Source organism: Euleptes europaea, chromosome 9 (genome assembly GCF_029931775.1).
Source record: "Euleptes europaea isolate rEulEur1 chromosome 9, rEulEur1.hap1, whole genome shotgun sequence".
NCBI lineage: Eukaryota > Metazoa > Chordata > Lepidosauria > Squamata > Sphaerodactylidae > Euleptes > Euleptes europaea.
The window spans coordinates 81443400-81470722 of NC_079320.1; the positions used below are offsets into that span (position 1 = coordinate 81443400).

A 27323-nucleotide genomic window follows, 5' to 3' on the forward strand; every position below is an offset into this window, starting at 1 on the left:
CTAGCTGAATTTGATTAACTAAGCCTGGTTTTAAAGCAGCTCTATGAAATTTCTGAACTGGTCATTTTTTGTTCCATAGAATACAGTGGCAACCAAGACAGCCAGCATGGTATAGTGGTTCAAGTGTCAGACTGGAACCTAGTAGATACAGCATCTGGGTTCAGGCAGGCACCTGGGGCAACAGGCAGTAAGCGTGGTCCAAGTCACAATCCAGGCTCAGCACACAAGTAGTTAGAAGTCCAAGCACCAAAGAGAAGGGCAAATCCAGAATGCACAAGACAGGTCACAGTCCAAGGTCAGGGGTAAATCCAAGAAACAAAGTCCAGATCCAGTCCAAGGTCAAACACATAGTGTTCCAAGACACAGAGCAGCGGGTACACAAGAGGTGCGGACAAGCTGCTTCCACGTTGGTTCACTCTTTGGCTGCTTTTATCAGGGAAACCCTGATCAGTAAGAGATGCAACTCCGAAAACTGTGAAGGCATCCACAGACAGCTGCCACTCATCACTGGCGGAGCAGCCTCAAGCTCTCAGGTGGAGGTTGACAGGTGCTGGGCTGCCAACAGCGTGCTACTGCACTGCTCCTACGCCTCCCTCCGAGCCCGCCTTCTCTGGTGCTCCACAGGCTCTGGTGACCCTGGAGATGAGGCTGGTGGCTGCAGTGCTGCTGTTTCAGCCTTGGGACCCGGGCTATGAGAAGGAGGCTGTGGCGTGCTGACTTTAGCCCGAGATTCCCCTTCTTCACCAGACGGAGTCTCTACCTTGTCTGGTGGGTCTTCCTGCAGCCCCCTAGGGCAGGGGCCGCCTTCCTCCATCTCCTCCTCGTCCGAGGAGGCGTTGGAAGGCCAACTCACCACATACTGGTTCAACTCTCCACTCAGCCATGAAGGTCACTGGGTGATCTTGGTGCTCTTATTGTCGTGTAGCCTAACCTATTTGGCAGGATTGTTTGCAGGAGAGTCACATGAACACATGAATCAGACCCTTGGTTCATCAAGGTCAGTATTGTCTACTCAGACCAACAGCAGCACTCCAGGGTCTCAGGCAGAGGTCTTTCACATCACCTCCTTGCCTAATCCCTTTAACTGGAGATTCCGGGGTTTGAACCTGGGACCTTCTGCATGCCAAGCAGATGCTCTGCCACTGAGCCACAGCCCCTCTCCAAGAGCTCCTTGGAGGGCAGCATAAAAATGAAATACTTAGGGAAAATGCTTTTTCTTTGGAAATCCATCTTTGAAATAGCCAAGTGGGAATCAAAAGGGAATCAAGAATTCACACTGATTCTTAGTTTCAACAACAGTCTCTCATTTTGACACTCACTTTGGAAGCAGTACGTTAAGCACAGTTGAACAGATTCCCAGAAGAAAAGAAGTATTTACCACATCCACAGTTCATTGCTGTTTGATTCCCTTCGGTATTCTGGCTGCTGTTTCTCTTCTGCCCTCAGAGTCCGCGGCCTCTTGGTTGGATCAACCCTCACTTCACTTAGAAGCACCCATGATTCACCACATCCATGGAGAGAATGGAATTAAAGGGCTTATCGGGAAAATGAGGCCAAGGGCCATGAGGGAAAAGGAGGAGGAACATGGCAGCACTAAAGCTATCTCCACCAATGCAGAACCCAGTCGAAAATAGGAGGTGCTTTTGATCACTTTTTGGAACACACACACACACACACACACACACCAGTGGGATGATGGAATGAAGCATGATATTTCAGCTGGACCCTACTTTTAGCACAGTGGGATAGATTATTATTGTTGTTGTTGTTTACAAAATTTCTATTCCACCTTTCTGCCTTCACAAGGGCCACCAAGATGACTAACAATATACACATGATAAAATCACATTTTAAAACCATTAAAATCAACTCCCCCCCCCAAAACATCATTAAAACAAATCAGAGTTTTTAACAGAGTATTTTAACAGAGTTAAAATACGTTTAAAGACATAAAAACAGCAATTAGAACATTGGTCAGGAAGGAGGGATCAGTGAAGGAATGCCAAATGAAACAGACAAAGTCTTCACCCGCTGGCAGAAGACAGTAGCAGAAGGGGACAGACGGAATCTCCCTGGGGAGAGAGTTCCAGAGCTTTGGCACCATGACTGAGAAGGCCCTCCTGGGTTGCGACCTGCTTAATCTCAGAAGGCAGGGCACCTGAAGCAGGGCCTCCGAAGATTGCTGTAGTGGTTGGGTGCGATCATAAGGAAGTACACAGTCCTTGGGGTATGCTGGTCCCAAACCACACAGAACTTTGAAGGTCAAGACCACACCTTGAATTGCGCACAGAACATATAAAAAAACTTACATTTATCTTACAAAATGTGCCTTCACTAGAGAAACAGATCTGCATGATCCAATCCACAGTTATAGGTAAACAACCTTATTCATAGTTCACTGTGTTGTCGGAATTAGACTACTAACACACCAATTAATACAAATGTTAATAAAATGTTATAAATATTAATACAAATGAAAGTGAGATATCCGTGGGGATAAAGTGTATGGACTCCGGAGAAATATATTGCAATACACAAGGGTTGTTTTTATTGCTGGCAAAGGGAGGGACTGTGTATCAAGCATATGGATGAGAAGTCATAAAAAGCTCCTGATCTTCAAAAGGCAGGTTTTCACCACCACCCAAAGTTTGGATATTCCCTGGTACAAACTACGTTTAATTCAAAGATCCCTTCTCAGTGTACAAAAAAATAAAGTCAGATTTCAGAGGATAAATACTCACAACAACTGCAGCGAGAAGAGTCCTTCGAACAGGCCTTTGGGAAGTTCTGTGATTTTGTTCCCATAAAGAACACTGTGACAAATAATAAATCCGAAAAGGTGACTGACTGGAAATGGACATATATTCATCTAGAACTGCTCTAAAATTTTACAGAACTGACACAAGCAGATCAAATTGACATGAACCACAACATGGAATTTTCATTAAAACACCTTCTATATCCACAGCAACGGACTATCCATTTTCAATCCCATCTCTTTTTATCTTGCTTTTGTTCCGATCAGTTCCTCAAAGTACTACAAATGGACTATCAGTAAAGTTTCCTAAACAACCAAATAAGATTTCCATGTATTCAACTTACATGAAGCCATGAGGCTAACGGTGAAGATGAAAATAAGTGGGGGGGGGGGGGAACCTAACTGTCTTAATCCATGTGCAAATGTTTATCCCATACAGATATGAACTTCTGCTTGATGAGCCAGGCTTGTGCCTACTGCTTCCCTATGCATGATCTCTGCATTTCCTCCGATTACAAACTACACATGAGCTTGTGCACATGATCCTACCTATGGATGTGATCTTGATACCTTCCTTCAGATTCACAAAACACAGAATGAACATTTGCACATGACTCCATGTCTGAATTTTCAGATCTTGGCAGATGTGAAATGTGGGCCAGTAGCCAAACAAAGAATTCAACAAGGCAGCGAACACACAAACTATACAACTTAATGTGTTTCTTCTTCTGTTGTCCAGACCTATACATAATTATGCAGAATGGGACAATCCATAAGACTGTGACATGAAACATCAATTTCATTACGATCAAAACCTTAAGATCAAAGCCATAAACCCCATAGGGATTGGATCTGCAATGAAGCTAAGGCAAAGGACTTGGATTTGAAAAAATGAAAACTTGTTAAAATGAAAGGGATTAAACTGATTGATATCAAAATAACTGGTCGAGGATTAGGGTACATGGGCTGTATAAAGTGCAAACACTTGTTAGAGTCACATGAACACATGAAGCTGCCTTATACTGAATCAGATCCTCAGTCAGATCCTCTCCTGCAGAAGCCGCCGGCCATGCCGAGTGCAGGCACTTGGCTTCTGTTCCCCACTCGCACGCTCCAGCGGCGGCAATGGCGGCGGCTTCTGCGGAGAGTCCACTAGCCCCCACCAATGATGTCGTGGGCTGTATACGGCTTGTGGGCCGGAGGTTCCCCACCCCTGACGTAGAACCATGAACCAATGGAGGAATACATGCATACAGATGAGGATTATGTATAATTGCTGAAGGGTTTTTTTGAAATAAAATTGTCACAGCAGTACTGCCAAAAAGACAAGCCACTGTTTCTTTGGGAGAAAAGGAAAGAACACACCTTATTATTTTTTTTAGCAGAAACAACAGAGGGAGTTCCAAAATTCTGCACAGTAGATAAATCTATTTGTGTTTCATTGGGGAAGTAGTTATGCTTTATTGTATTAAACAAAAAATTTTACTTGGGGTTTTTAGCATTTGTAAACCATGTGATCAGAAATGATTTTTTGGGGAATTATTGTTATCTGTCTATATTTAATTTATGCTGGTCGTTGACCATGATAATAAATACTACCTACCATATGATAGCTAGATACCTAACTGTATTTGCTATTTCTTTGCTGAAAACTGCAAATTCTCGAGCTATATATCAAAAAACTAATCCCTACTAGGGTTGCCAGCTCCATGTTGGGAAATACCTGGTGAGTTTTGGGATGGAGCCAGAGGAGGGCTGGGTTTGGGGAGGGGAGGGATATGCCATAGTGTCCAATTGCCAAAGCAGCCATTTTTTCCAGGTGAACTGATCTCTATCGGCTGGGGATCAGTTGTAACAGCAGGAGATCTCTAGCTAATACCTGGAGGTTGGCAACCCTAGTCCCTACCCACATACGCTTGTCACATGTGACCTGTTGTTAAATGCAATAATATCTTCTTGTGGGCTTCCTGGAAAGTATCTGGCTGAATACTGAATGCCAGACTAGATCAACCTTCAGCCTGATCTAGGAGAGCTCATCATAAGTGACTGAAGCTATTGTATAATATCAAACCCCCAAGCCAGAAGACTGATATCAAACCCACTTGCCACCTGAACCCCAGGAGAGCAAGGAACGCTGCCTTTCTTCTGAGAGATGGGAGTCATACTCACAGTGAATTGAGTGAGCGCAGGCCCTGGAAAGCATCTGGTGCAGCCTCTGAGATCTGATTATTGCTCAGATCACTAAAATGAGAAATAAGATTGCATTAAATTAATCCAAGCATACTCTCAATGCTGTCAGGCTTCATCTTCAGTGAAACAGATAAACAGCTATTTATTTTATCTTGTAAGGCACAGTTAACAGATTTAATCGTAAAAATGAAGGAAAGCTTTCTCACGTTATTGTAAAAAAAACACACACAGTTCAATACACTAGAAGCAATGCTGGAACAATGTCTTAAATGCTGACAGTAATCCAAAGCTTTAACATGTTTTACGTTTCTGGAATGGAGAAGGTTAAACGAGCGCTGAATGTTGCGCTAGCAGCAATATTGCATTGCAGGGCCATGGCTTCCAAAATAAACCCCTCCATTTAAAAGATTGCTTTTGTTAACTGAAACATAATGTACGGGCTCAGAATAATTTGTATAATAAATTGTCATAAGTGGCAGTTGTTAATACGACAAAAGAACTGTGTAGACCCAACAATCAGACACCAGCCATATCAACCAATCTGTCAGCTGTCAGACTTTCTTAAGTAGTCATGCGCTGATGGAAGGTGTTTTATACAGCCATGACCTTTAAAAAATATATATCCAAATTTGTTTTATCTGAACTCTAAAATATTTCTCACTCACATTCTTCTCAGCTTTTTATATGGTGAGAAAGCTCCAGGGGGGATGACCTTGATTGAATTTTGCTCCAACCGTCTAGCAAAGAAAAATAATATTATGAAAAACTCCAAATCATAACATAAGAGCAATCTAAAAAAATTATAACTCATGTTGATATTAATGAAAAGGAATGCTTTTTAAAAACATAGGTAATCCCCCTCCCCACAGCATGGTGAAAGATTACACCATGGGATTCAAGGGCTAGCAACTGGAAAAAAAAAACAAGAAAAAAACCCCAACAATCCTGAAACACATTTTATCATCCTGACATTCAGGCTGGTGAAAGCTTAAATTAAGCAATAATCTTATTTTACATATGCAACATATCTGAGTAGCAAACAAGAAACACAAGCTAAATCACTGGGCCTTTCTAAGGCAACTCGATTTTTAGTAGAAAACTCAAGTAAAAAATTCAAGCACGTAGTGTTGCAGACATTAATTAAAAAGTTTCCATTATCCAACTGACATGGTTTCAAATTCCTGACATGTATACTAGGCAAATTTATGATTAATGAAATGGGTAACAAAATTAATGCTTTTCATCCCCAAATGCACATTACAGTATCTCTTTTGTTACCCTTCTTGTAATACTGATACTATCGCTAGTTTCTCATGCACTCTAGTATTCCACTGGTGTTCACATGGCACATTTACTAGAGGTTTCATATTGTTGTTGGGCCACCCAAATGATAGTGGCTTGTTACAGAGTTTAGGACATCCCACAATTTAGTGTTGCCCCTGAAATACCATAAGGACATGACCCACCTACTCCAACCAGGGAATAATTGATCTTAGTTAAAATTTGAAAGTGGGTTCTAGATCATGGCACAAGTGGGGATTCAAAACCGTGTCTCCCAGATACTAGTCTTAACCACTACACCAAAGCACACCATTGGACCCTGAAGAGTAGACCACACAGTGAAGAGCTGTGTCCCTGTGAGCTGAGTAACTGACAGCGAGTATGAAGCAATGGAAAGGTGAGGGTGAGCCAGAAGTAAAACATTTTGGATAAGGTTGATCCATAGATAAAATAAAGACAGAAAAACTCAGAAGTATGAGAAGAACCCAACTGAAGTGAATAAACATTATCAATGCCATACTCCAGGGGTGCTGAACTCAATTGTTACAAGGGGTGGATATGACATAAATGCCACTTGGTTGGGTCGGACCATACCTCACTAGCCCAGATTGAGATTGGAGGGGGTGGCTGCCTGTCAGGCGGGATAAGAGCTCTCAAGGGGCCAGATTTGGCCTGCAGGCCTTATGTTTGACACCCTGCCATACTCTGTATATGTGGGGAAGTATGTATGTATAAGTTCAGATTTTCAGAAGAAATTATTGTTTGAATGCCTGTAAACTGTCAAAAAGATTGAACTGATAAATCCGTCAAAAGTTATCTAATCCTTCATTATTTCAACACCCCTAAACAAATTGCCCCTTTTCCTCAAGGCACTGTTTGTGCATTGGGCTCCTACGACACACACTGACAGGGTTTGAACACCCTTAAGACAAAGGAACCTGAAGTCATAAGAAAAAATATTACACAGCAATCCAATATTCCTTCAGAGCTATTAAGAATTTGGTTTTCTTCCTATCTGTTCTGAAGTTAAGAAACTTTCCAGTTCTATTCTGCAGGAAAAATTTGGAACCCCTACCCCCATATGTGTCTATATACATAGAGAAAGCGCTAAAACCCAGGAAAAAGAATAAAAGTTGGAGGAAGCATCTGGCAGTGTCTGCTTCTATGATTTGCTCATAAAAAAAGAAAGTACTGTGTCTGAAAATTTGCAAGACATCCTTTGCAATTTGATATTCCCAGACAGCTGATGTCTACAGGATGGAGATGGAGAAATTGTTTTGGTCAAAACAGGCTGATTTTTTTTTAAGCGAACAATTGAAAATTAAACATTTTACAATTCTCAGTGGGCTTTTGGGCTGTTTAAGGCTGTTACCGCACTAGGTATTCCCAGCGATGTATTAAGAGTTTGAAAATGTTATAAAAAATACTGTTTGCACTTTCTATGTATTCCCACCGATGTATTAAGAGTTTGAAACGGTTATAAAAAAATACTGTTTGCACTTTGTTTGGCCCCTTTAGCTGTGAAGACGTCTTCCAACCATTTTTTAGCCGTGGCATCCAAAAACCCTTTTAAAGCGATGTTTTTTATAACATTTCCAAACTCTTGATACATCGCTGGGAATACCTAGTGTGGTAACAGCCTAAATATGCATAGGTAGGCACATGTGCAAACTCTCACACGTATATAAACAGAAAGGCAGGCACATTGACACCCACGGTTACTCGGATAAGTGCTCATTTGCACTCTCTTTGATGATCTCTCTCACACTGGTATGCAACATGCAAAATTGTGGAGAGGCTTTGGCTTGGTGGTAAAGCATCCACTTGGCATGCAGAAAGTCCCAAATTCAATCCCCAGCGTCTCCAGTTAAAAGATCTAGCAGGAGATAACATGAAAGACTTCTGCCTGAGACACCGGAGAACCACTGTCAGTCTGAACAGACAATACTGGATGGACCAAGGGTCTGATTCAGCATAAGGCAGATTCATATGTTCATGCTCAGGGTATGCATATAATTCCCTGCATCCCACATAACAAATAGAGACCCATGCATTCTTTTAACTATATTTTCAGATACAACAACAAGAAGAAGAGTTGTTTTTTATATGCCGACTTTCTCTACCACTTAAGGAAGAACCAAACCGGCTTACAATCACCTTCCCTTTCCCTCCCCACAACAGGCACCCTGTGAGGTAGGTGGGGCTGAGAGAGTGTGATTAGCCCAAGGTCACCCAGCTGGCTTCATGTGGAGGAGTAGAGAAACAAATCCAGTTCTCCAGATTAGCCTCCGCCGCTCATGTGGAGGAGTGGGGAATCAAATCCGGTTCTCCAGAACAGAGTCCACCGCTCCAAACCACCGCTCTTAACCAGTACACCACACTGGTATCAGCTGGCAGCATCAGAACAGAGAAGAGAATTTTTTTTCTCCTTTCTGATTCAGACATGTGGTTGCTTGCCTGAGAACATGTGTGAAGCCAATGACTGGTTCTTACAGAGGACCATAGTGTGAACTAGTAGCTCCGTGTGGGGACTCTAAACATGAGTGGAACTGTCTATTCATTAAAATTAACAGATGCCATACTGGGAGGGGATTTAACTCAAAGACATTGGCAGAGCAATCCTAAGTAGAGTTATTCAAAGTCCAGTGAAATCATTGGGACGTAACTCTGTTTAGGATTATATTGCTAGTGTCTTTTCTGTTGCAGTGCAGGACCATCCTGCAAAAGGGGAAAATCAAAAGCGGAGAAGCAGAAGTTATGGGAATGTGCATAATACCTGCAAAAGAATGCCATAACACTTTGATAGCTGTGTTCTCTTTTCATTACCTTTTCATCTACAGATCAAATAGAAGGTGATGTGAAAGACTTCAACCTAAGATCCTGGGAAGCTACCGTCAGTTGGGGTAGGCAAAACTGACCTTAACAGACCAAAGAGCCAATTCATTATAAAACAGATTCATGTGCTCATCTACTATGCATCTCTCGTTCGGCTGGACCAAACTTGGTAACTCCACTCTATATTAAACGGATTAAACCGTAACACTTTTGGCTTAAGCGGAATCACACCCAAGACCACTTTGACAAGAAAAAGTAAACAATTGCTTACACACACCTCTCATTTAATTAACTGGGTTTAAGTACGTGTCATGCATCATGGAAACCATCAAATTAAATAATGGTCTCTTTTAGTTTTAATAGCCTCAGATACTACTGGGGAGTATTATTAATTATGAAACGGACATGCTTGGAGAATTGATTATGTAACCACTGTTTGGAGTTGGAGAAATTATTTTAATATGAAATAAATGTGGTGCAAAAAATTAATCAACTTCCACTTCCCTTCTCAACCAATCAACACGATTATTCCATTCCATTTATTTACTAGCTCCTTTGACCAAAGGTCTTGAGCTTAAGACACGATTATTTGTTATTTCTATTATGACACTGCCATTGCTATGTACAGAAGTGTCAGCTCACCTTGAAATCAATCCAATCTGTGGATCCCAACATTTATTTACCATCAGTACCTTGCTAGTCTCTCTCCATGGAAGAACAAAGTGATGTGTGCCCTGAATTTGCTTCCAGGCTTTGGAAAAACCTCCCAGATGATAGACTGGTTTGTTCCTTCATCCTTGTCTTCCAAAAACCAAGAACGTCATTCTAGCCAGCCCCAGGAAAAGTTGTTGAAAATTGCCAGATTTCTAATGTAGAGTGTAAAAGAGTAGGTGTGTGCAAATCGATAAGCCCCAACTGAAAATAAACCCGATATTAGCCAATTTGGTAAATTTCCAGTTCAGGTTTGTGTGCGTTTGTGTGACTCATGATGACCCTATGAATGAAAGTCCTCCAAAATGTCCTATCTTTGACAGCCTTGCTCATATCTTGCAAACTGAAGGCTGTGGCTTCCTTTATTGAGTCCATCTCTTGTTGGGTCTTCCCCTTTTCCTGCTGCCCTCAACTTTTCCTAGCATGACTGTCTTTTCCAGTGACTCTTGTCGTCTCATGATGTGACCAAAATACGATAGCCTCAGTTTAGTAATTTTAGCTTCTAGGGTCAGTTCAGGCTTGATTTGATCTAGAACCCACTGATTTGTTTTTTTGGCAGTCCACGGAATCTGTAACCCTCTCCTCCAACACCACATTTCAAAGGAATCTATTTTCTTCCTTTCAGCTTTCTTCACTGTCCAGCTTTCAGGTTTACCGAATGCACAAACCTGGGGAGAAAGCTGAAGCCGAATAGGTCCTGGGGGGTGGGTCATTTTTTGAGGTACAGCCCCTAAATTCACAGTGTAACTTGAAGGGACTGTTCATGGACAAGCCCCAAAGTTTGGTGAAGATTGGGTGAGGGGGTCTGATTTTATGGGGTTCGGAAGGGGTCACCCCCTCCTCCATTGACAACCATTGCAAAGTTTGTAAATGGTTGTCAATGGAGGAGGGGGGCAGCCCCATCTGGACCCCATAAAATCAGACCCCCTGACCCAATCTTCACCAAATTTTAGGGGTCATGCAAGGAGAGTCCCTTCAAGTTACGCTGCAAATTTGGGGGCTCTACCTCAAAAATGCCCCCCCAGGAGAATGTTAAATGTACTGACCTTTTCAGACTTGTTGTCTCAGTAATGGCTGCTGTCTGCTTCCTTCCTCCCTCATGGCGATTGCAAGGTTGCTGTTCATCATGGGAAATTGAGTTCTTAAGGAAGGAAGGAAGCAGCCATTACAAGTGTGGGAAAACTCAATTTCCATTATGAACAGCAACCTTGCAATCCACCATGAGGGAGGGAGGAAGCAGACTGTATGTGCCCCAATGGATTCAGTGTGCCCTTTACAATGTGTTGTATCCAGGCTAAACTGGCGATTCCCACCAATTCCCCCTTTCTGCTGCATACCATTCCTCTGGGTCACCTGTTCCCCAGAAGCAGATCAGTAAACAGCAGTGGGAAGGGGGAGCCAGGGAAGTTCCTTTCTACAACTAAAAAAAAATTAGACTGGATCCAACCCAATATCTTGTTTCTGCAGTAAGTGTTTCCTTTGCTACTTTGCTGCTGGGATCAAATACGGCTTTGATGACATCATACCGATGCAACGCCAATATTACCACACTGCAGTGGTTTTCAGCATACTGGGATCACAGGATAGTTCTGGCCATTGCAAAAAGAAACAAGACCTCCATAACAAGTGCAAGGATTAGCAAAGACGATACATCTAGTAGACCAGTACAGGTGATGATTTTACACGGCAATAAAACTGGTAGCATATCTCATGAGTATTTCTCATCTACTTTTAGTACAAATTGTAAAAACAGATGTCAAAAAATAAAGCAGATCTTAGAGAGGAGAATCACAACTGCACTGAGACAGATAGAAAGACCATTTTTTCTGTACCAAATATCTGTCAATCTTTTGACAAAGTGGGGAGGTCTCATGTTCTGCAAAAGCTTTGGGGAGCCTCCAAAAGATTTACAAAAGCCTGTTCCTCCCTCCCCCTTAACAATGAGAAATTCCTGCTTATACCCTCACTGTGTAGCACATAAAAAGATGTTTTCTGAGGCACTGTCACGAACCGCCATTCCAGATTATCGTTGGCTGCTTGTTAAATAAATTTGACCGGCATCGCTCTGTTAGGAACTTGTAACCACAGCCATCCAACCTATTTAGTTTTTAATATCCACACAAACTGTTCCATCAAATGCTACCTCAAGGGACCAGCTGTTAATGACACAAATGCCTCCAGATGCATTTTATCAGTTAAAATGACAAACACTGTCGTTACACAATTACAGAATAATGTATCATCTTTAGTCAGAAGAAAACTGTGGTTTTAACAAGAGGGACATGGCTCATCTTCTGCCACTTAAAAACAACATTTCTACTCAAAATCTTTCTGATTCTGGCATTGGGATGTGGCTGCTATAAAACACAAAAAAGGGGAAACTTGCATCCCATACTAATTGAAGTTTACTGAAAAACTAACTAGGAGTCAATAACACAAGGAAAAAATAGTATTAAGAATCCTGCTACAGAATACCTCATGTGAGGGTGTCTCTGCTGCAGCTCTCTACAGTGATCAAAACAAAATTAAGAGGAAATCTGGGGTGGCCAAATGCATACTCCATGGAGTTACAGCAGCCCACTCTAGCAAAAAAACCCTCTTGCTGTCTCTTCTTTTGATGGTTAGATTGGCTATGACCTGTGCCGGGGCTTGTTTGCTGAATGGAAAGGTCCATCAAAAGGAACCTCCATTTTCAGAGGCAACACACCTGTGGATCCTGGTGCTAGGAGCCAGCATAAGGGAAAGGCATTAGGCCTCTCTGTTTCTCTGGTTGACCACTGAGTAAAAACAAGATGCTCATTTAGATGTGCCAGTGGGCAGATCCAGCAAGGCTCTTCTTGTGTTCTGTGGTGGCTCTACTTCGGTGTAATGGACTGTCAAGTAAGGTGAGGTGGGCCCACTACTTTCGCTCTCCTTCAGAATAGCCCATAAAGCAGTGCTGTTTCTGAGGACCTTCCCCTTATTGAGTTAGTTTTGCTGTAAGCCCTGTGTTTGGCTCAATTTTATAGTAGATACGTATTGTCACACGGTATGGAAACTGTCTTCATCTGTAAGGGAACAGTGGTCGACAGACAGACAGACAGATCCTTTCCTTTTTATTTCAAGCTCATCTGACCAAAGATCTTGAGCACAAAGATAGATAGATCAGGGGTTCCCAATATGGCGCTCATGGGCACCATGGTGCCCACCGACACTTTTTCTTACGCCACCAAGTGTTTTTAGGAAATGGGTTGAGCCAGGTAGGGCTTTTGCCCAGAAAGTCTTCTGGATATTTGATTGGCTGTAAAGATTTTTTAAAATGTTGCTTTGGCAGCAGCTGCTACCACAACACAAGGATCAACACTGTCTTACTGAAGTTAAGCTATGGCAATCGTTCTGAGGCTGGATCTGCCTTCTGTGGCAGCCATTTGGTTGATGTGCCTACCATGCTGTGTTAGAACTGCAAATGTGCCCAAAGGCTCAAAAAGGTTGGAGACCCTGGAGACAGACAGGCAGGCAGGCAGGCAGGCAGGCAGAAGACATTAGCAGGAGTGCCTCCAGTTTCTATTGGACCTGCATGTGTGCTATATTCACATGTACGATTACAAAGATGTTACAAGAAATCAGAAATAATCTCCTAAAGCAGGAGTTGTACATTAATTTACGAAACCAGAGCAATAATGTTGTTGGGTTCTGAACTTCCTGTGTTCCTAAGACTTTTTAGACCAATATATAAAATAGACAGGTGATGCTACCAGGGCTACGTTAAAAAACACACACCCAGTTCTAGGGAGGATGGGTGACCTCCTGAGATTCCTGTCCACAGTGCCTTGAATACTATGGTGAAAGAAAGGCATCAGGTGAGATATTTCCTTACATCTCACACTCATAATACGGTATCCTTGAGGTACCTTAGAAATTACCCACACACATAAAATAACAAAATCAGCAGCACTGATTTATTGAACATAATTTTAAAAGAGCTGATTCTGTCTCAAAATGCCCTTCAAGGAAAACTGCTATCTGATATGTTTTCAGTGAATCTGAAAGTTACAAGGTTAAGTGGAAGAAATAGAACAGAAACCCATGAAACGACACAGCTGGTTATGTGAACATGGGTGCCCACTCCTTACCTTAAATATGTAGCAAGCTCAGTTTAAAATGCATCTCTGAACCCTGATTTGCCACAAGAGTATAAGATGCATAACTTCCCCATGCCTCCTAAACCTCTGCAGTGCTTACGTGTCACAGTGGACTATAAACAAACTAAATAACTAGTTAAAGACACTGCTGAATCTAGAACACACACTTCCAGTACTAAACCCTATCCATTAAAATGAAAAGTACTTCTAGATTCTCGAAGAAAAAACAAACCAAGTCTTGTGGCACTTTAAAAAACTAGCACATTACTGAATACGCTTTCATAAGCCAGAGCCCACTTCTCCAGATCTCCTGCAGGGTCTGTCTAGATTCCATAGGGCCTGTAAGGCATTCTGTTGAGGACGGCCAAAGCCAGTTTTCTATCACCTATTAGTAGTGCTGCCTGTTTTTGACAGCTGTCTGGGAAGACTGATTGTCAGGTGCCAAATGATGATGATTTATTCTGAAGCCTAAACTAGGATACTATTTTACGGATTGTACTTTAAGACTTTGTAACTATCAGTGCATTCCTGAAGGGGGGAGGCGAATGTGTTTAGGAGACGGTGTGATCCCTATGCGGGTGACCGTGCCACTTGCGTCATGCAAACTGATATGGACACTGGCGTAGTGCTACTTACAAGCGTTTTCTTGGCGCAAGTCCCTGCGCTTGCGTTCCAGGGGCGGAGCTGCTGTTAGGCAGCTTCCAAACCCCATTCACCCCAGGAACACCTCCCAGGACGCCGGCACAGGTCTGCTTTCCCCTATGGGGGGGAAAGGCCTTTTTCCTGGTTTTATTTTGGAGAAAAGGCTTTTTCCCCTCCGTGGCGGCTGGGAAGCCTCCGAGAAGGCTTCTCAGCTGTGCCGTCCTGGCCACCGTGGTTCGCCCCCCCCTTTAGGAATGCAATGTATGTCTTATCTCTATTGGTTGATTGTTTATTGAATGTTGTGAGCCACCCCGATCTCTGTGACCCAGGGGAGGAAAGGGGTATAAGCCTAAAATAAATAAATAAATAACTAAACCAGATGCATTAAATATTACATTAGTTAGTAGAGAGATTTATTTCTAGCAGAAGGGTGTGCATGGATGGGAAAAAGTCTTTTATATAGAGAGGCCAGGTAAAAATGAGATTTTCTCAGAAGAGTTAACGATCTACCAGGAGTAGTTGAGGACCACTGCCAAGTATCAATGAGCTGGCAATGTAAGAGGAATTGGAACTGCACAAAGAAACCTGTAAGAAGGAACTATTACTTTTTTGAAATGAAACCAAGTCCCTATTGAATCTGTCTGATATTATCTTATATATGAATTCCAACTCAACAATATCTTGCTAGTCTCCCTTTGAAAAATTTCTGCTGAAAAACAGCAGCATTCAAGACTGTTATTAAACAGCCAGGAACACTGAGATGCTCCTACAGAAGTTCTTGAATGTTTTAGTTTTTATTGACAGATTTGCATCATTGGTTCTTGTAGGTTATCCGGGCTGTGTAACCGTGGTCTTGGAATTTTCTTTCCTGACGTTTCGCCAGCAACTGTGGCAGGCATCTTCAGAGTAGTAACACTGAAGGACAGTGTCTCTCAGTGTCAAGGGTGTAGAAAGAGTAATATATAGTCAGAAAGGGGTTGGGTTTGAGCTGAGTATTGTCCTGCAAAAGTATTGTCCTGTAAGTATCAAGATAATGTGCTAATGAGGGTATGGTATGTTAATATGGAACCATTGTATCCTGAAGTGATCTGTTAATGTGTGTAATCCAAAACTAATCTGTATGGCTATTGTTGAATGTTGTCTTTGTCTGGAGGTGTTTCAGGGCAGGAAGCCAAGCCTGAAACACCTCCAGACAAAGACAACATTCAACAATAGCCATACAGATTAGTTTTGGATTACACACATTAACAGATCACTTCAGGATACAATGGTTCCATATTAACATACCATACCCTCATTAGCACATTATCTTGATACTTACAGGACAATACTTTTGCAGGACAATACTCAGCTCAAACCCAACCCCTTTCTGACTATATATTACTCTTTCTACACCCTTGACACTGAGAGACACTGTCCTTCAGTGTTACTACTCTGAAGATGCCTGCCACAGTTGCTGGCGAAACGTCAGGAAAGAAAATTCCAAGACCACGGTTACACAGCCCGGATAACCTACAAGAACCAATGAACTCTGACCGTGAAAGCCTTCGACAAGATTTGCATCAGTTTATTAGCCTGGACTAGAGTATTTCCAAGGATGCAAGCATTCCATTCAGAGTGTGACTTTCATGCCTCTCCCCTTCCACTGCAGCCAACCCCCCCCCCCCAATACTGTTCTCCAAGAAGCAGAATTTAGGGAGACATTTGGGGCTGGAGACAAAAAAAAAAAGCACTCCGCAAGAGGAAATCCTTCTGTTCATGGAAATGCTCCAGTGGATCCAAGCCATCCTCTTGTACAGAGACCGTTCAGTTTGGCCAGTTTGGCAAATGGCAGAAGAGCCATTATCACATGAGTAATGTTATTGGGTCCTGTGATGTTGCAAGTTCCTGCACCGGTGTCCCAGGAGGTGTTCTCGGGGGGTGGAGCTGCCCTTAGGCAGCTTCCAAACCCCTTTCGTGCTGGGAACGCCCCCTGATGCAACAGTGTTGCTGTGACACCATTTTTGGTGGCATAGGATCGCTGTTTGCAATGGGGTCTTTCCCTCATTTTCAGGTTTTTAAAATTAAAACTCCCTTTTTTCCCCACTTCAGTGGCCGTGAAACCTCACTGGAGGTCCCACAGTGGCGCTGCAGCCACACCATCCCCGGCTGCTGTGGCTCACAGGAATGGGCTGTTGGTCTTTAAGGTGCCACAAGATTCTTTTGTTATTTTGACTGTAGCAGACTAACGTGGCTATCCCACTGGAATTACATCTAGAAGGTACACATATGGTTGAGTCTAAGGGGGCACCCCTTGCCTTGAAAACCCTATGGGGTTGCCATAAATCAGGAGTGACTTGACGGCACTTTCCATCAACAGCAAGGGGACATCCCATGGTTGCAGAGAAGGCACAATAAATTCTTCTGTATCATGAACACTTGAACAGGTGGCAGAAATAAGAGGTGCTCTTGGTAGATCTTAGAGAACATAATGAGATAAGAAAAAAAGCTGCAATCTTAACCATACTTACCTGAAATTACAATATCCTTAAATTGATAGCATTTTTTAAAATATAAAAAATTTAGAAGAACCAGGGAACAATGTGTAACTGTTATTAGTAAGTGGAGTACAAGACAAATTAGGTTGGTTCATTCTTTGATATTCACAGAGATGATCAGCTTCCAGAGCTATCTTGTGATATTATCAGTAAATCTGCTGGGCACCTTCTCAATTGTTTTATGACCAACACAATGATTTGCAGGCATCTTCTTTCACCATGAGAACATATGGTACACCCGAGGTGGCCAAAGTTGGAGGGGAAACTAACTAAAATTTCTTGAGTATACTGAAATCTAATTATTTCACACACGTTCATTTAAATTAGCCTCTATCTAAATTAGAGTCTATGCGCCCCTGGGGTGGACTATAAATTTAATAGCAGTAAATCAACATATTTCCATTCTAAATCTGTTTTAAAGATTTAAGTCTACAACTGTGTGTTGCTGTAAGAACAAAAAAAGATTAAGTTAATCATTTGTTGGTTAACTCATACCAAATGGTGTTACTAGGACTTGGCAAATGTTGCTGCATGCACCCACGTTTGAAATGTACAATCCTGAAAGCAAACAAACAAAACTAAGGCAAAAACCAGATAAATGCAATTAATAAATATAAAGGGGAAGTAACCTCTTACGTACATTTCCGTTATGGTTTCTGGTAGATTGGTCGGGATCTCAGTCAGGCCTTTCCCACGGCAGTCGACAATGTTGTTGCTACAGGTACATGCGGCAGGGCAGTGTAAAACGCTACAGGAGGGAGCCATAAAAGACTGATGACCTGGAAACAGGAACAGATTGCTACTTCTAAAACTGCAGAATGTGATTAATGAGAAAAGGCTAACTCACAGTAATTCTATAAAGGATTGCAAAGATTACTGCTTTTTCTCTATTCCTTCCCCCCCTCCAAAGACAAATCTTAAATGTGCCTTTACAGAGCATATCAAACATACTACTACAGGAGTTTTAACATACTGTACAGTAGAAACTTGGGTCAAGGTGATCCAGATTCCACCATTAACACATTTATTTATTTATGTATTTTTAAATTTGTACTCCACTCTTTCCCAGCCAAGGCTGGGCTCAGAGCGGCTCGCATCAAATAAAATTGCAAAACAATCCGTTATACAATAAATACAAAATATAATCCTACAATTAAAACCGTAATTTATAAAATCTACAATTCAACTGGCACTCAATTTCTCGGCACTCTGGTCAGGAGCCAGACAGCGAGGGAGGTGGGGGAACCATCAGGGTCCCCAAAGCAATTAACCCAAAGAGGGGAGGGGGGAGGGGAGGGCAGCTATGATGGAAACCATTGCTGCCTCAACCGCAGGCCTGGCAGAAAATCTCCGTCTTACAGGCCCATTGGGTCATAACTGATACCTTTTATCTTCATTTGTCTTTAGCTATAGGCCTATATCTTGGCTTATAAGAAAACAAACACTGCATAATTGCTAAAATGCAGCTTTTAATTTGATAACACCAATTTATACCCATATTTGACAAAATGTGAACAGTTTGCATGCTTTAAATCTTTTGCAATCTTCAGCAACTCAATTTAGCAAAGCAACTTACTCCCTCAGATAAGCCTATAGAGTGCTTGCTGCATCCTTTATAGAATGCATGGGACCAGTGCTTGCCATATTCAAGAAATATATATAGAGAGGTACTTTGCCATTGCCTGCCTCCGTGTCACGACCCTGGTATTCCTTGGAGGTCTCCCATCCAAATACTAGCAAGATCAGGGCTAAGAGTGTGTAACTTGCCCAAGGTCACTGAGCAAGCTTCCATGGCACAAGTGGGGATTTGAACATGGGTTTCCCTGGCCCTAATGCAACACCTTAACCACTATGTGGTTCCTCAGTGGAACAGACTTCCTCGAGAGGTGGTAAGTGCTCCTTCCCTGGAGCTTTTTAAGCAGTGGCTAGATGTCTATCTGTCAACAATGCTAATTCTATGGCCTTAGGCAGTTCATGAGAGGGAGGGCATCTTGGCCACCTTCTGGGCATGGAGTAGGGGTCACTGGGTGCGTGTGGGGGGGGGAGAGGTAGTTGTGAATTTCCTGCATTGTGCAGGGGGTTGGACTAGATGACCCTGGTGATCCCTTCCAACTCTATGATTCTATACGCCACGCTGGCTCTCAAGAAATAATAAAAAAGAAGCAGCTATTCTTCTTGAGCAAATTTCTGTCTCTTCACAAATACTCCTTTCAAAAGATTTAATAGGACATAGGCAGTTGCTAGTGTTCTATACACAAACTTTGGTGAAGCATGACACTAACATTTACTGAAAATCTCACTTATAGTGCAAATATTTTTTTTTAAAAAAAGATAAACTTGCCTTCTTCCTCATCTAGTGGGTATGAATGCAGAAAAGACAATATCAGTAACAAACATTAGCTGTATTCTTATTTCATTGTAAACAAGCAAAGATAGACACAGATATGATAAAAATGTAGCAAAGATATTCTATTATCTATTCTAGTGGAACTCCTTTGAGTGAGAAAGCTTTTAAACCATAGAAAATACCAGAGCAAGAGGATAAACAGTATATAAAACAGTATATATGAAGGTCCCAATACTCATTTATATAAATTACTCTGGCACATCTTCCTGTAAACGTGATTGTTCATAGGCCTCTTCCTTGATGGATATTTATATTTTGCTACATAAAGTATGACTACTATTATGAAAATAGACATTTGATAAGAGACAACTTAAAACACTAGATGCACAGGGCAGGCAAAATTGCCGTATCTGAGGGATACCGAAGGATTCCCACAAGGCAGTGGAGTCCCCTCTGCTATCTACACGCAGGCAGGAGGAGTAATTTGCTCTTTGGGGGAAGAGGAGGCCTGGATGTGCTTCCCAAATCTAGACTTCCCTCTCAAGCCAAGACCATTAACATACTCTGCAGTATGCATAACATAACAGGTGGTGAGGGAAACCTGGATGTGGGTCTGAGAGGTGCCTCCCATCCTCCCAAATTCCAGTTGTTCTGCCTGCATCTGCTCAAGCAGGGGTGGTGAAAGAAACAGAGCTTCCTTTAACCTTTCACATGGGCACTGTGAAGAGACTGAGCCCATCTGTGCATTGTGTACTTAGTAAAGCTTGCACTAAGCATGTGTCACTGCTAGGGTTGCCAACCTCCAGGTGGCGGCGGGAGATCTCCCGGAATTATAACTGGTCTCCAGATGACATAGATCAGTTCCCCTGGAGAAAATGGCTGCTTTGGAAGGTGTACTCTATGGCATTATACCCCACTGAAGCACCTCCCCTTCCCAAACCACACCCTCCTCAGGCTCCACCCTCAAAATCTCCAGGTACTTCCCAACCCAGAGCTGGCAAGCCTAGTCACTACCAAGCTGCCTTTAATTGCAGAAGGATGCTGCTCTGATTATCCCAATGTTCTTACCACTGCAGACGAATTCTCGTTTTTGAACTTCAGCCACATTGTGACCCCTTAAGTGTGATGGGCCCATGCACTGCGTGTAGAGTCCAACCCGTGGTCGCTGTCGCAGCCAGTCCGATAGCCAAGCCAGATGGCAATCACAGTAGAGGTTGTTGGAGTGAAGTCGGCTGAATGAGTGGGGGGGGGGGGAAGCCGACATGTTTCAATTCTGAGTGGCAGATTGCTACAGATTATGCCTAAAATGTTATGCACGCTTCTTTGGGAGTAAGTCCCAGTGAACTGTAAACCTGCCTATTAAGTAAACATGCATCATAGGATCAGTATAGAAAGTTATAGTGAAATAGTTCTCATAGAAGAAATTATTTTTAACAATTTGTCAACAAATAACTCCATACTAATTTTATATTTCACCCGAAATAATGCAATGAAACAATAGGTTTGCCAATGCAAAATGTGCCTGTGACTTTCCTCTCTTTCCATGGGCAGCACATTCCTAAGGGGGGGTATTTCCATGGCAGCTGGGAGTGGCGCAGCTTCAACACCTCCTAAGAGGCTTCCTGGCTGCCGTGGAGGGAAAGAAATGTTGTAGGAGGAGTAAAAAACAAAATGACGCTGAAAAGTCCCCATAAGGGAAAGCAGGCCTACACCACCAAAAAAGGTGGCGTGGCCATGCGGTCTCTGGGAGGGGGGTGTTGCCAGGGCAAAAGGGGCTAGGAAGGTGCCTAAAGGGAACGCCTCCCGGGATGCCACCACAGGGACTTGCGCCGGTTGGACGCCAGCGAGAGGCTGCACTGGCAGGAGAGGCTGGTGCAGCTCCACGGTGCTCAGGTGCCAGTGGAAATGACCCCCGTGTCGGCATAAGTGCCCATTATCACAGGATAAATGGTCACTTACACCAGCACAAGGTCACGTCAGCTCCTAAACTGATTCAAGCCCACCTTAGGAATGCGCCCTTAATGATAAAAGCAATATATACAACTTGAAAGACAGAAAATGAAATGAAAGGAGGTTGTGTAGAGATCAACACACTGACAAGGAGATGGAAAAAGTTAATAAAAGATCTGGTTTCTAATTGAAGATTCAAGTCTGCCAAGTCATAATTAATCTCTGCAGTAACTGCCTGCAGACATCCTTCCCGTAGCTCATATTTGATTTTTGCTGAACAAGACAAAACAATTCAATACAAAACATATCCTTTCACATTCCCCCCCCCTGCTTCTTCTCTCTTTTAGTTCAATTACAGCAGAGGGGGATTAGCTGTTTTGGGCTTCAAGGGACTCAAACTGAAAGAAATGCCCCAAATTAAAAACCAAATGGAAGAGAGTGAAGGAATTAAGTCTTTTTTGGTGGGGACTTGTGCAAGGCGCATGGCTCCTGGCCAAGTTGCAAAAAGCACTTTCCCTGTGATATGGCACCAGCCAAATATATTCACTAACTTTAGTGGGGGACTTTTCCTACATTTTCATGCTCTCTCAAACTAAAGGAATACGGGGCAACTTGAGATATAAATCAACATTTATTTTCAGAATCATTTGTTTATTTTCAATAAAAGTGTTAGTCTGTTCCAAATGTTGACCGATTACAGGTTTCAGCGCCTTCTTCACACGCTAATATCCACTTGTATTATTCAAAGACAGCCCCCCCACAAAAGCCAAAGGGATGTTTCCTTTCCCGAAATGCTATTGGCTGGATGTCTTGAACAGACTGAAGTGAATCTAATGATCACCCTCCTAAATCCACATCTGCATAAGCAACATTAGAAGAAATTTTGTGACACAATGACAAGGGTGTTGTTTTGTCACAAATGGCTAATCCTGAAAACCTCTCATGGGGTCCTATCTGTCCGGAGTATATTTTTATCCCACCTTTCCTACAAGACACCTTACATGATTCTCTCCTCCCCATTTTACCTCAGTCTTGTGAAGTAGGCGAGGCTGAGATGAAGTGACTGGCTCCAGGACACCCAGTGAGCTTTATGACAGAGTTAAGAACCACTGCCCCATGTTGGCCAATCTGCTATTCATATTTATTTATTTTATTTAAAATATTTTATGCCGTCTTTCCTCCTGATCAGGGACCCCAAGGAAGTGCACATAAAACATTAGAACAATTAAAAAGAACATTACAATTATAAAATAATTCCATTAAAACATGTAAGAAAACAACACTAGAAGCAGGGAGGAGGGCAAATAACTGTTATTGGGGTATGCCAAATGAAGCTCTGAGCCCAGCTTTTGCTGGGGAGGGCGGAGTAGAAATTTGATAATAAATAAATAAAGTCTTTGTCCACTGGTGGAAGACACCAATAGAGGGAGACAGATTAATCTCCCTGGAGAGGGAGTCCCAGAGTTTTGGTGCCACAACCGAGAAAGCACTTTCTTGGGTCACCGTTAGTCTACCTTCAGATGTCAGGGGCAATTGAAGCAGAGCTTCTGAAGCTGAGAGGAGTGAGTGGGTAGGCTCATATGGAAGAAGGTCGTCCTTAAGGCATGTTGGTCCCAGCCCGTACAGGGCTTTAAAGGTTAATACCAGTACCCTGAATTGAGCCCAGAAGCAAACTGGAAGCCAGTGCAGATGGAACAAGACTGGAGTGATATGGTCCGTACAACGCATTCCAGTCAACACTCTGGCCACAAGCTGGTAAAAGGCACCCCTGGCCTTTTACCAACAGGAGGCCTGGGTCCAAGAGCACCCCCAAGCTATGAACCTTCTCTTTTTTGGGGGTGCAACCCCAACCAGAACAAGGGCTAACCCCATTTCCTGGGTCAGCCCTTCTCCCCCACATTAGTGCCTCTATTTTGTCAGGATGGTTTCACCTTTTTAGCCACCACTGAACAACAATGCCTCCCAGTCCCAGTCTCAAAAGGCTTATCTAGAAGGATACCATGATTGGGGGTTTCAAAGGCCACCAAGAGATCCAGGAGAATTAACACGGTCACACTCCCCCTATCCATCTCCCCACAGATGACATCCACCAGGGTGACCAAGGCCATTTCAGTCCTTGAAAACCAGATTGGAATGGATCCAAACAATCTGCTTCATTCAGGAATCGCTGAAGTTGGCCAGCCACCACTCACTCCATCACCTTGCTCAAGAATGGTACATTTGAGATGGACAGTAGTTATTCAGCTCTCCTGGGTCCAGAGTAGGTTTCTTTAGGAATGGACATACCACTGTCCGCTTTAAGGCAGGAGTGCCCACCCCCTATCTCAGGGAGGAAATTACTGTCTCCCAGACCCAATCTACCAACCCCCTTGGGAGATATTAGGTGCCAGAAGGGGCAAGGGTCATACAAGCAGGTGGTAGGTCTCAACCTCCCAAGAATCTTGTCCACATTCTCAGTCTGCACAAGCTGAAAGGCATCCCATACAACTGGACAAATTGGGACCAGATCATGTTGGTGCTAATACAGAGTTCAAGTTGGAATGGATGTGGCGGTATTTAAGCAAAATGATTGCAGCATCCCTCCAAAGATTTTTTTTCTGAAGGCAAACCATTGTGAAATTGCCCTTCTAGTTATCTAAATGCCCTTCCATTTCCCTTTGTGTTCATCATCTCATCTTTAGGAGGCACCTACAGCACAAAAATGGAGGAATGATTTGTTTATGTAGGAAATTAATAGCTTCAGGCCACTAAATCCCATCTTGAAGGAGTACTGAGTATTACCAAATGGTCAAACCTGCAAAATATGTTCCCCACAATTTAAGATATAATCAGATTATTACTTTATTTAGAGGAATATACTTTGGTCACATTAATACTAATATCACTACTACTAACAATAATGCTGTAACAGGTGTACATAATTTGCAAGTATATGTTGTGGTTTCTTTGTCATCTCATCTGACTAGATTTTTTCAAACTCACAAGAAAGTGACATACAACTACTTACAAGGTTCTGAGTTTGGGCATGTGGTTGAAACTTGCCACGGAGAGTCGTGTGATGTTGTTATTGTTGAGAGTGCTGCAAAACATTAAAGAGAGACACAAATGGTTCAAAGTACTCAGTAGTTCTATCAGAATCCAAATACGCAACATTCTCTGTAGAATACTGAGTTCAACTACTGTAGGTACCAGTATCAATCAAAACAGGGAATAACAAGGCACTGCAATAGAAGAAGAATGTGGCACCATACTTTTGAAAGTAAATTTAAAGGTACTGCTAAAGAGGCCTGGCCTACTTAGATTAACATTTAACCTTAAACAGATAAGTGAACATGCCATTGTGTTTGGAATCAAGGTTGTGAGCTAATGCTCAATGATGCAATAATGTTGAGGCTGCTGGATACAAATGAGGAAAATTAATTTAAGCAGTTAAACTTCAGCTGAGGAAATAAGGGCAGGTCACACACCTCTGTACTGGATTACACGAACAGCCTTCAGGAAGCTGTTTTGGTGTTAATAAATTCAGCAGCAAACATTAGTAAGAGTGCATTTATCCACAATTTAGAATGGTGTTTGCATTGTGTGTGTGTTAAGTGCCGTCAAGTCGCTTCCGACTCATGGCGACCCTATGAATGAAAGTCCTCCAAAATGTCCTATCTTTGACAGCCTTGCTCAGATCTTGCAAATTGAAGGCTGTGGCTTCCTTTATTGAGTCAATCCATCTCTTGTTGGGTCTTCCTCTTTTCCTGCTGCCCTCAACTTTTCCTATCATGACGGTCTTTTCCAGTGACTCTTGTCGTCTCATGACGTGACCAAAATACGACAGCCTCAGTTTAGTCATTTTAGCTTCTAGGGTCAGTTCAGGCTTGATTTGATCTATAACCCACTGATTTGTTTTTTTGGCAGTCCACGGAATCCGTAACACTCTCCTCCAACACCACATTTCAAAGGAATCTATTTTCTTCGTATCAGCTTTCTTCACTGTCCAGCTTTCTTACCCATACATAGTAATAGGGAATATGATGGCATGAATTAATCTAGTCTTGGTGGCCAGAGTCACATCCTTACACTTCAAAATCTTTTCTAACTCCTTCATGGCTGCCCTTCCCAGTCTCAATCTCCTTCTAATTTCTTGGCTGCAGTCTCCCTTTTGGTTGATGGTGGAGCAAGGAATAGAAAGTCTTGAACAATTTCAATTTCCTCATTGTCAATCTTAAAGTTGTGTAATTCTCCTGTAGTCATTACTTTTGATTTCTTGATGTTCAGCTGTAGTCCTGCTTTGGCACTTTCTCTTTTAACTTTTAGCAGTAGTTGTTTCAAATCTTCACTATTTTCTGCCAATAATGTAGTGTCATCAGCATATCTCAAATTATTAATGTTCCTCCCTCCAATTTTCACTCCACCTTCATCTAAATCTAATCCAGCTTTACTAATTATATGTTCTGCATATAGATTGAAGAGATAGGGAGATAAAATACATCCTTGTCTGACACCTTTGCCAATTGGAAACCATTCCGTTTCTCCATATTCTGTTCTAACTGTGGCCTCTTGTCCAGAGTACACGTTGCGCATCAAAACGATCAGATGTAGTGGCACACCCATTTCCTTTAAAACCAGCCATAGCTTTTCATGATCCACACAGTCAAAAGCTTTGCTGTAATCTATGAAACACAAGCTGATTTTCTTCTGAAATTCTCTTGTACGCTCCAGTAACCAGCGTATATTTGCAATATGATCTCTAGTGCCTCTTCCTTTTCTGAAACCAGCTTGAACTTCAGGCATTTCTCGTTCCATATATGGTAACAGCCTTTGCTGTAAGATTTTGAGCATCACTTTACTTGCATGAGAAATTAATGCGATGGTCCGATAGTTGCTGCAATCTTTGATGTCTCCTTTTTTGGGAATTGGAATGTAAATGGATTGTTTCCAGTCTGTGGGCCATTGTTTTGTTTTCCATATCTGTTGGCATATTCTTGTCAAGATTTTGATGGACTCCGTTTCTGGGGCTTGGAATAGCTCTATTGATATCCCATCTGCTCCTGGTGATTTGTTTCTCCCGATTGCTCTCAATGCAGCTTTCACTTCACTTTCTAAAACTGTAGGTTCTTCTTCAAAAGATTCTTCTTGGAAAGAATCTTTTATCCTTTCATCTCTTCTGTATAGTTCTTCAGTGTATTGTTCCCACCTTTTCTTTATTTTGTCCTGTTCAGTTAATGTATTTCCATGCTGATCTTTCAGCATGCCTAACCGTGCTTTAAATTTCCCTTTGATTTCTTGGATCTTGTGGAACAGATCTCTTGTTCTTCCTTTTTTGTTGTTCTCTTCCATTTCTTTACACTGGTTATTATAATAGGTCTCTTTGTCTCTATGTGCGAGTCGCTGGAACGTTGCACTTAGACTTTTGATTCTATTTCTGTCACCTTCTACTTTTGCTTCTCGTCTATCTCTGGCAATTTTAAGAATTTCCTCAGACATCCATCGAGGTTTTTCTTTTCTTTTGGCTACAGGAATAGTCTTTGCACATTCTTCCTTGATAATATCTCTAGTTTCCACCCATAGTTCTTCAGGTTTACATTCACTTGAACTTAGTAATGCAAATCTGTTCCTTACATGGTCTTTAAACTCTTCCGGAATATTGCTTAGATTGTATTTTGGTGCTATGAATGTTTTGGTGTTTTTCTTAAGCTTTATCTTGATTTTTGATATTACCAATTCATGATCTGTACCGCAGTCGGCTCCTGGTCTTGTTTTGGCCGAGAATATAGAGCTTCTCCATCTTCTGCTTCCAATTATATAATCTATTTGATTTCTATACTGGCTGTCTGGTGATATCCATGTATACAATCGTCTAGTTGGTTGCCTGAAACATGTGTTTGCAATGAACAGATTGTTGTCTTCACAGAATTCTACGAGGCGTTCTCCTGCTTCATTCCGTGCTCCTAGCCCAAATC

The 27323-nt window shown here is 42.3% G+C and overlaps 1 protein-coding gene across 3 annotated transcripts in view; it reads right to left on the reverse strand.

Moving 5' to 3' along the window:
• SLIT2 (slit guidance ligand 2) overlaps positions 1-27323 on the reverse strand; it is a 353730-nt gene that overhangs the window by 84461 nt on the left and 241946 nt on the right. For all 3 annotated transcript variants that reach the window (XM_056855205.1, XM_056855202.1, XM_056855201.1), the window contains exons 6-11: positions 24380-24451; positions 20491-20654; positions 17716-17854; positions 5614-5685; positions 4928-4999; positions 2742-2813 (exon numbers count right to left, since the gene is read on the reverse strand). In XM_056855205.1, coding sequence (XP_056711183.1) covers positions 2742-2813; positions 4928-4999; positions 5614-5685; positions 17716-17854; positions 20491-20654; positions 24380-24451 — 591 coding nt within the window. The remainder of the gene's footprint in view (positions 1-2741; positions 2814-4927; positions 5000-5613; positions 5686-17715; positions 17855-20490; positions 20655-24379; positions 24452-27323) is intronic.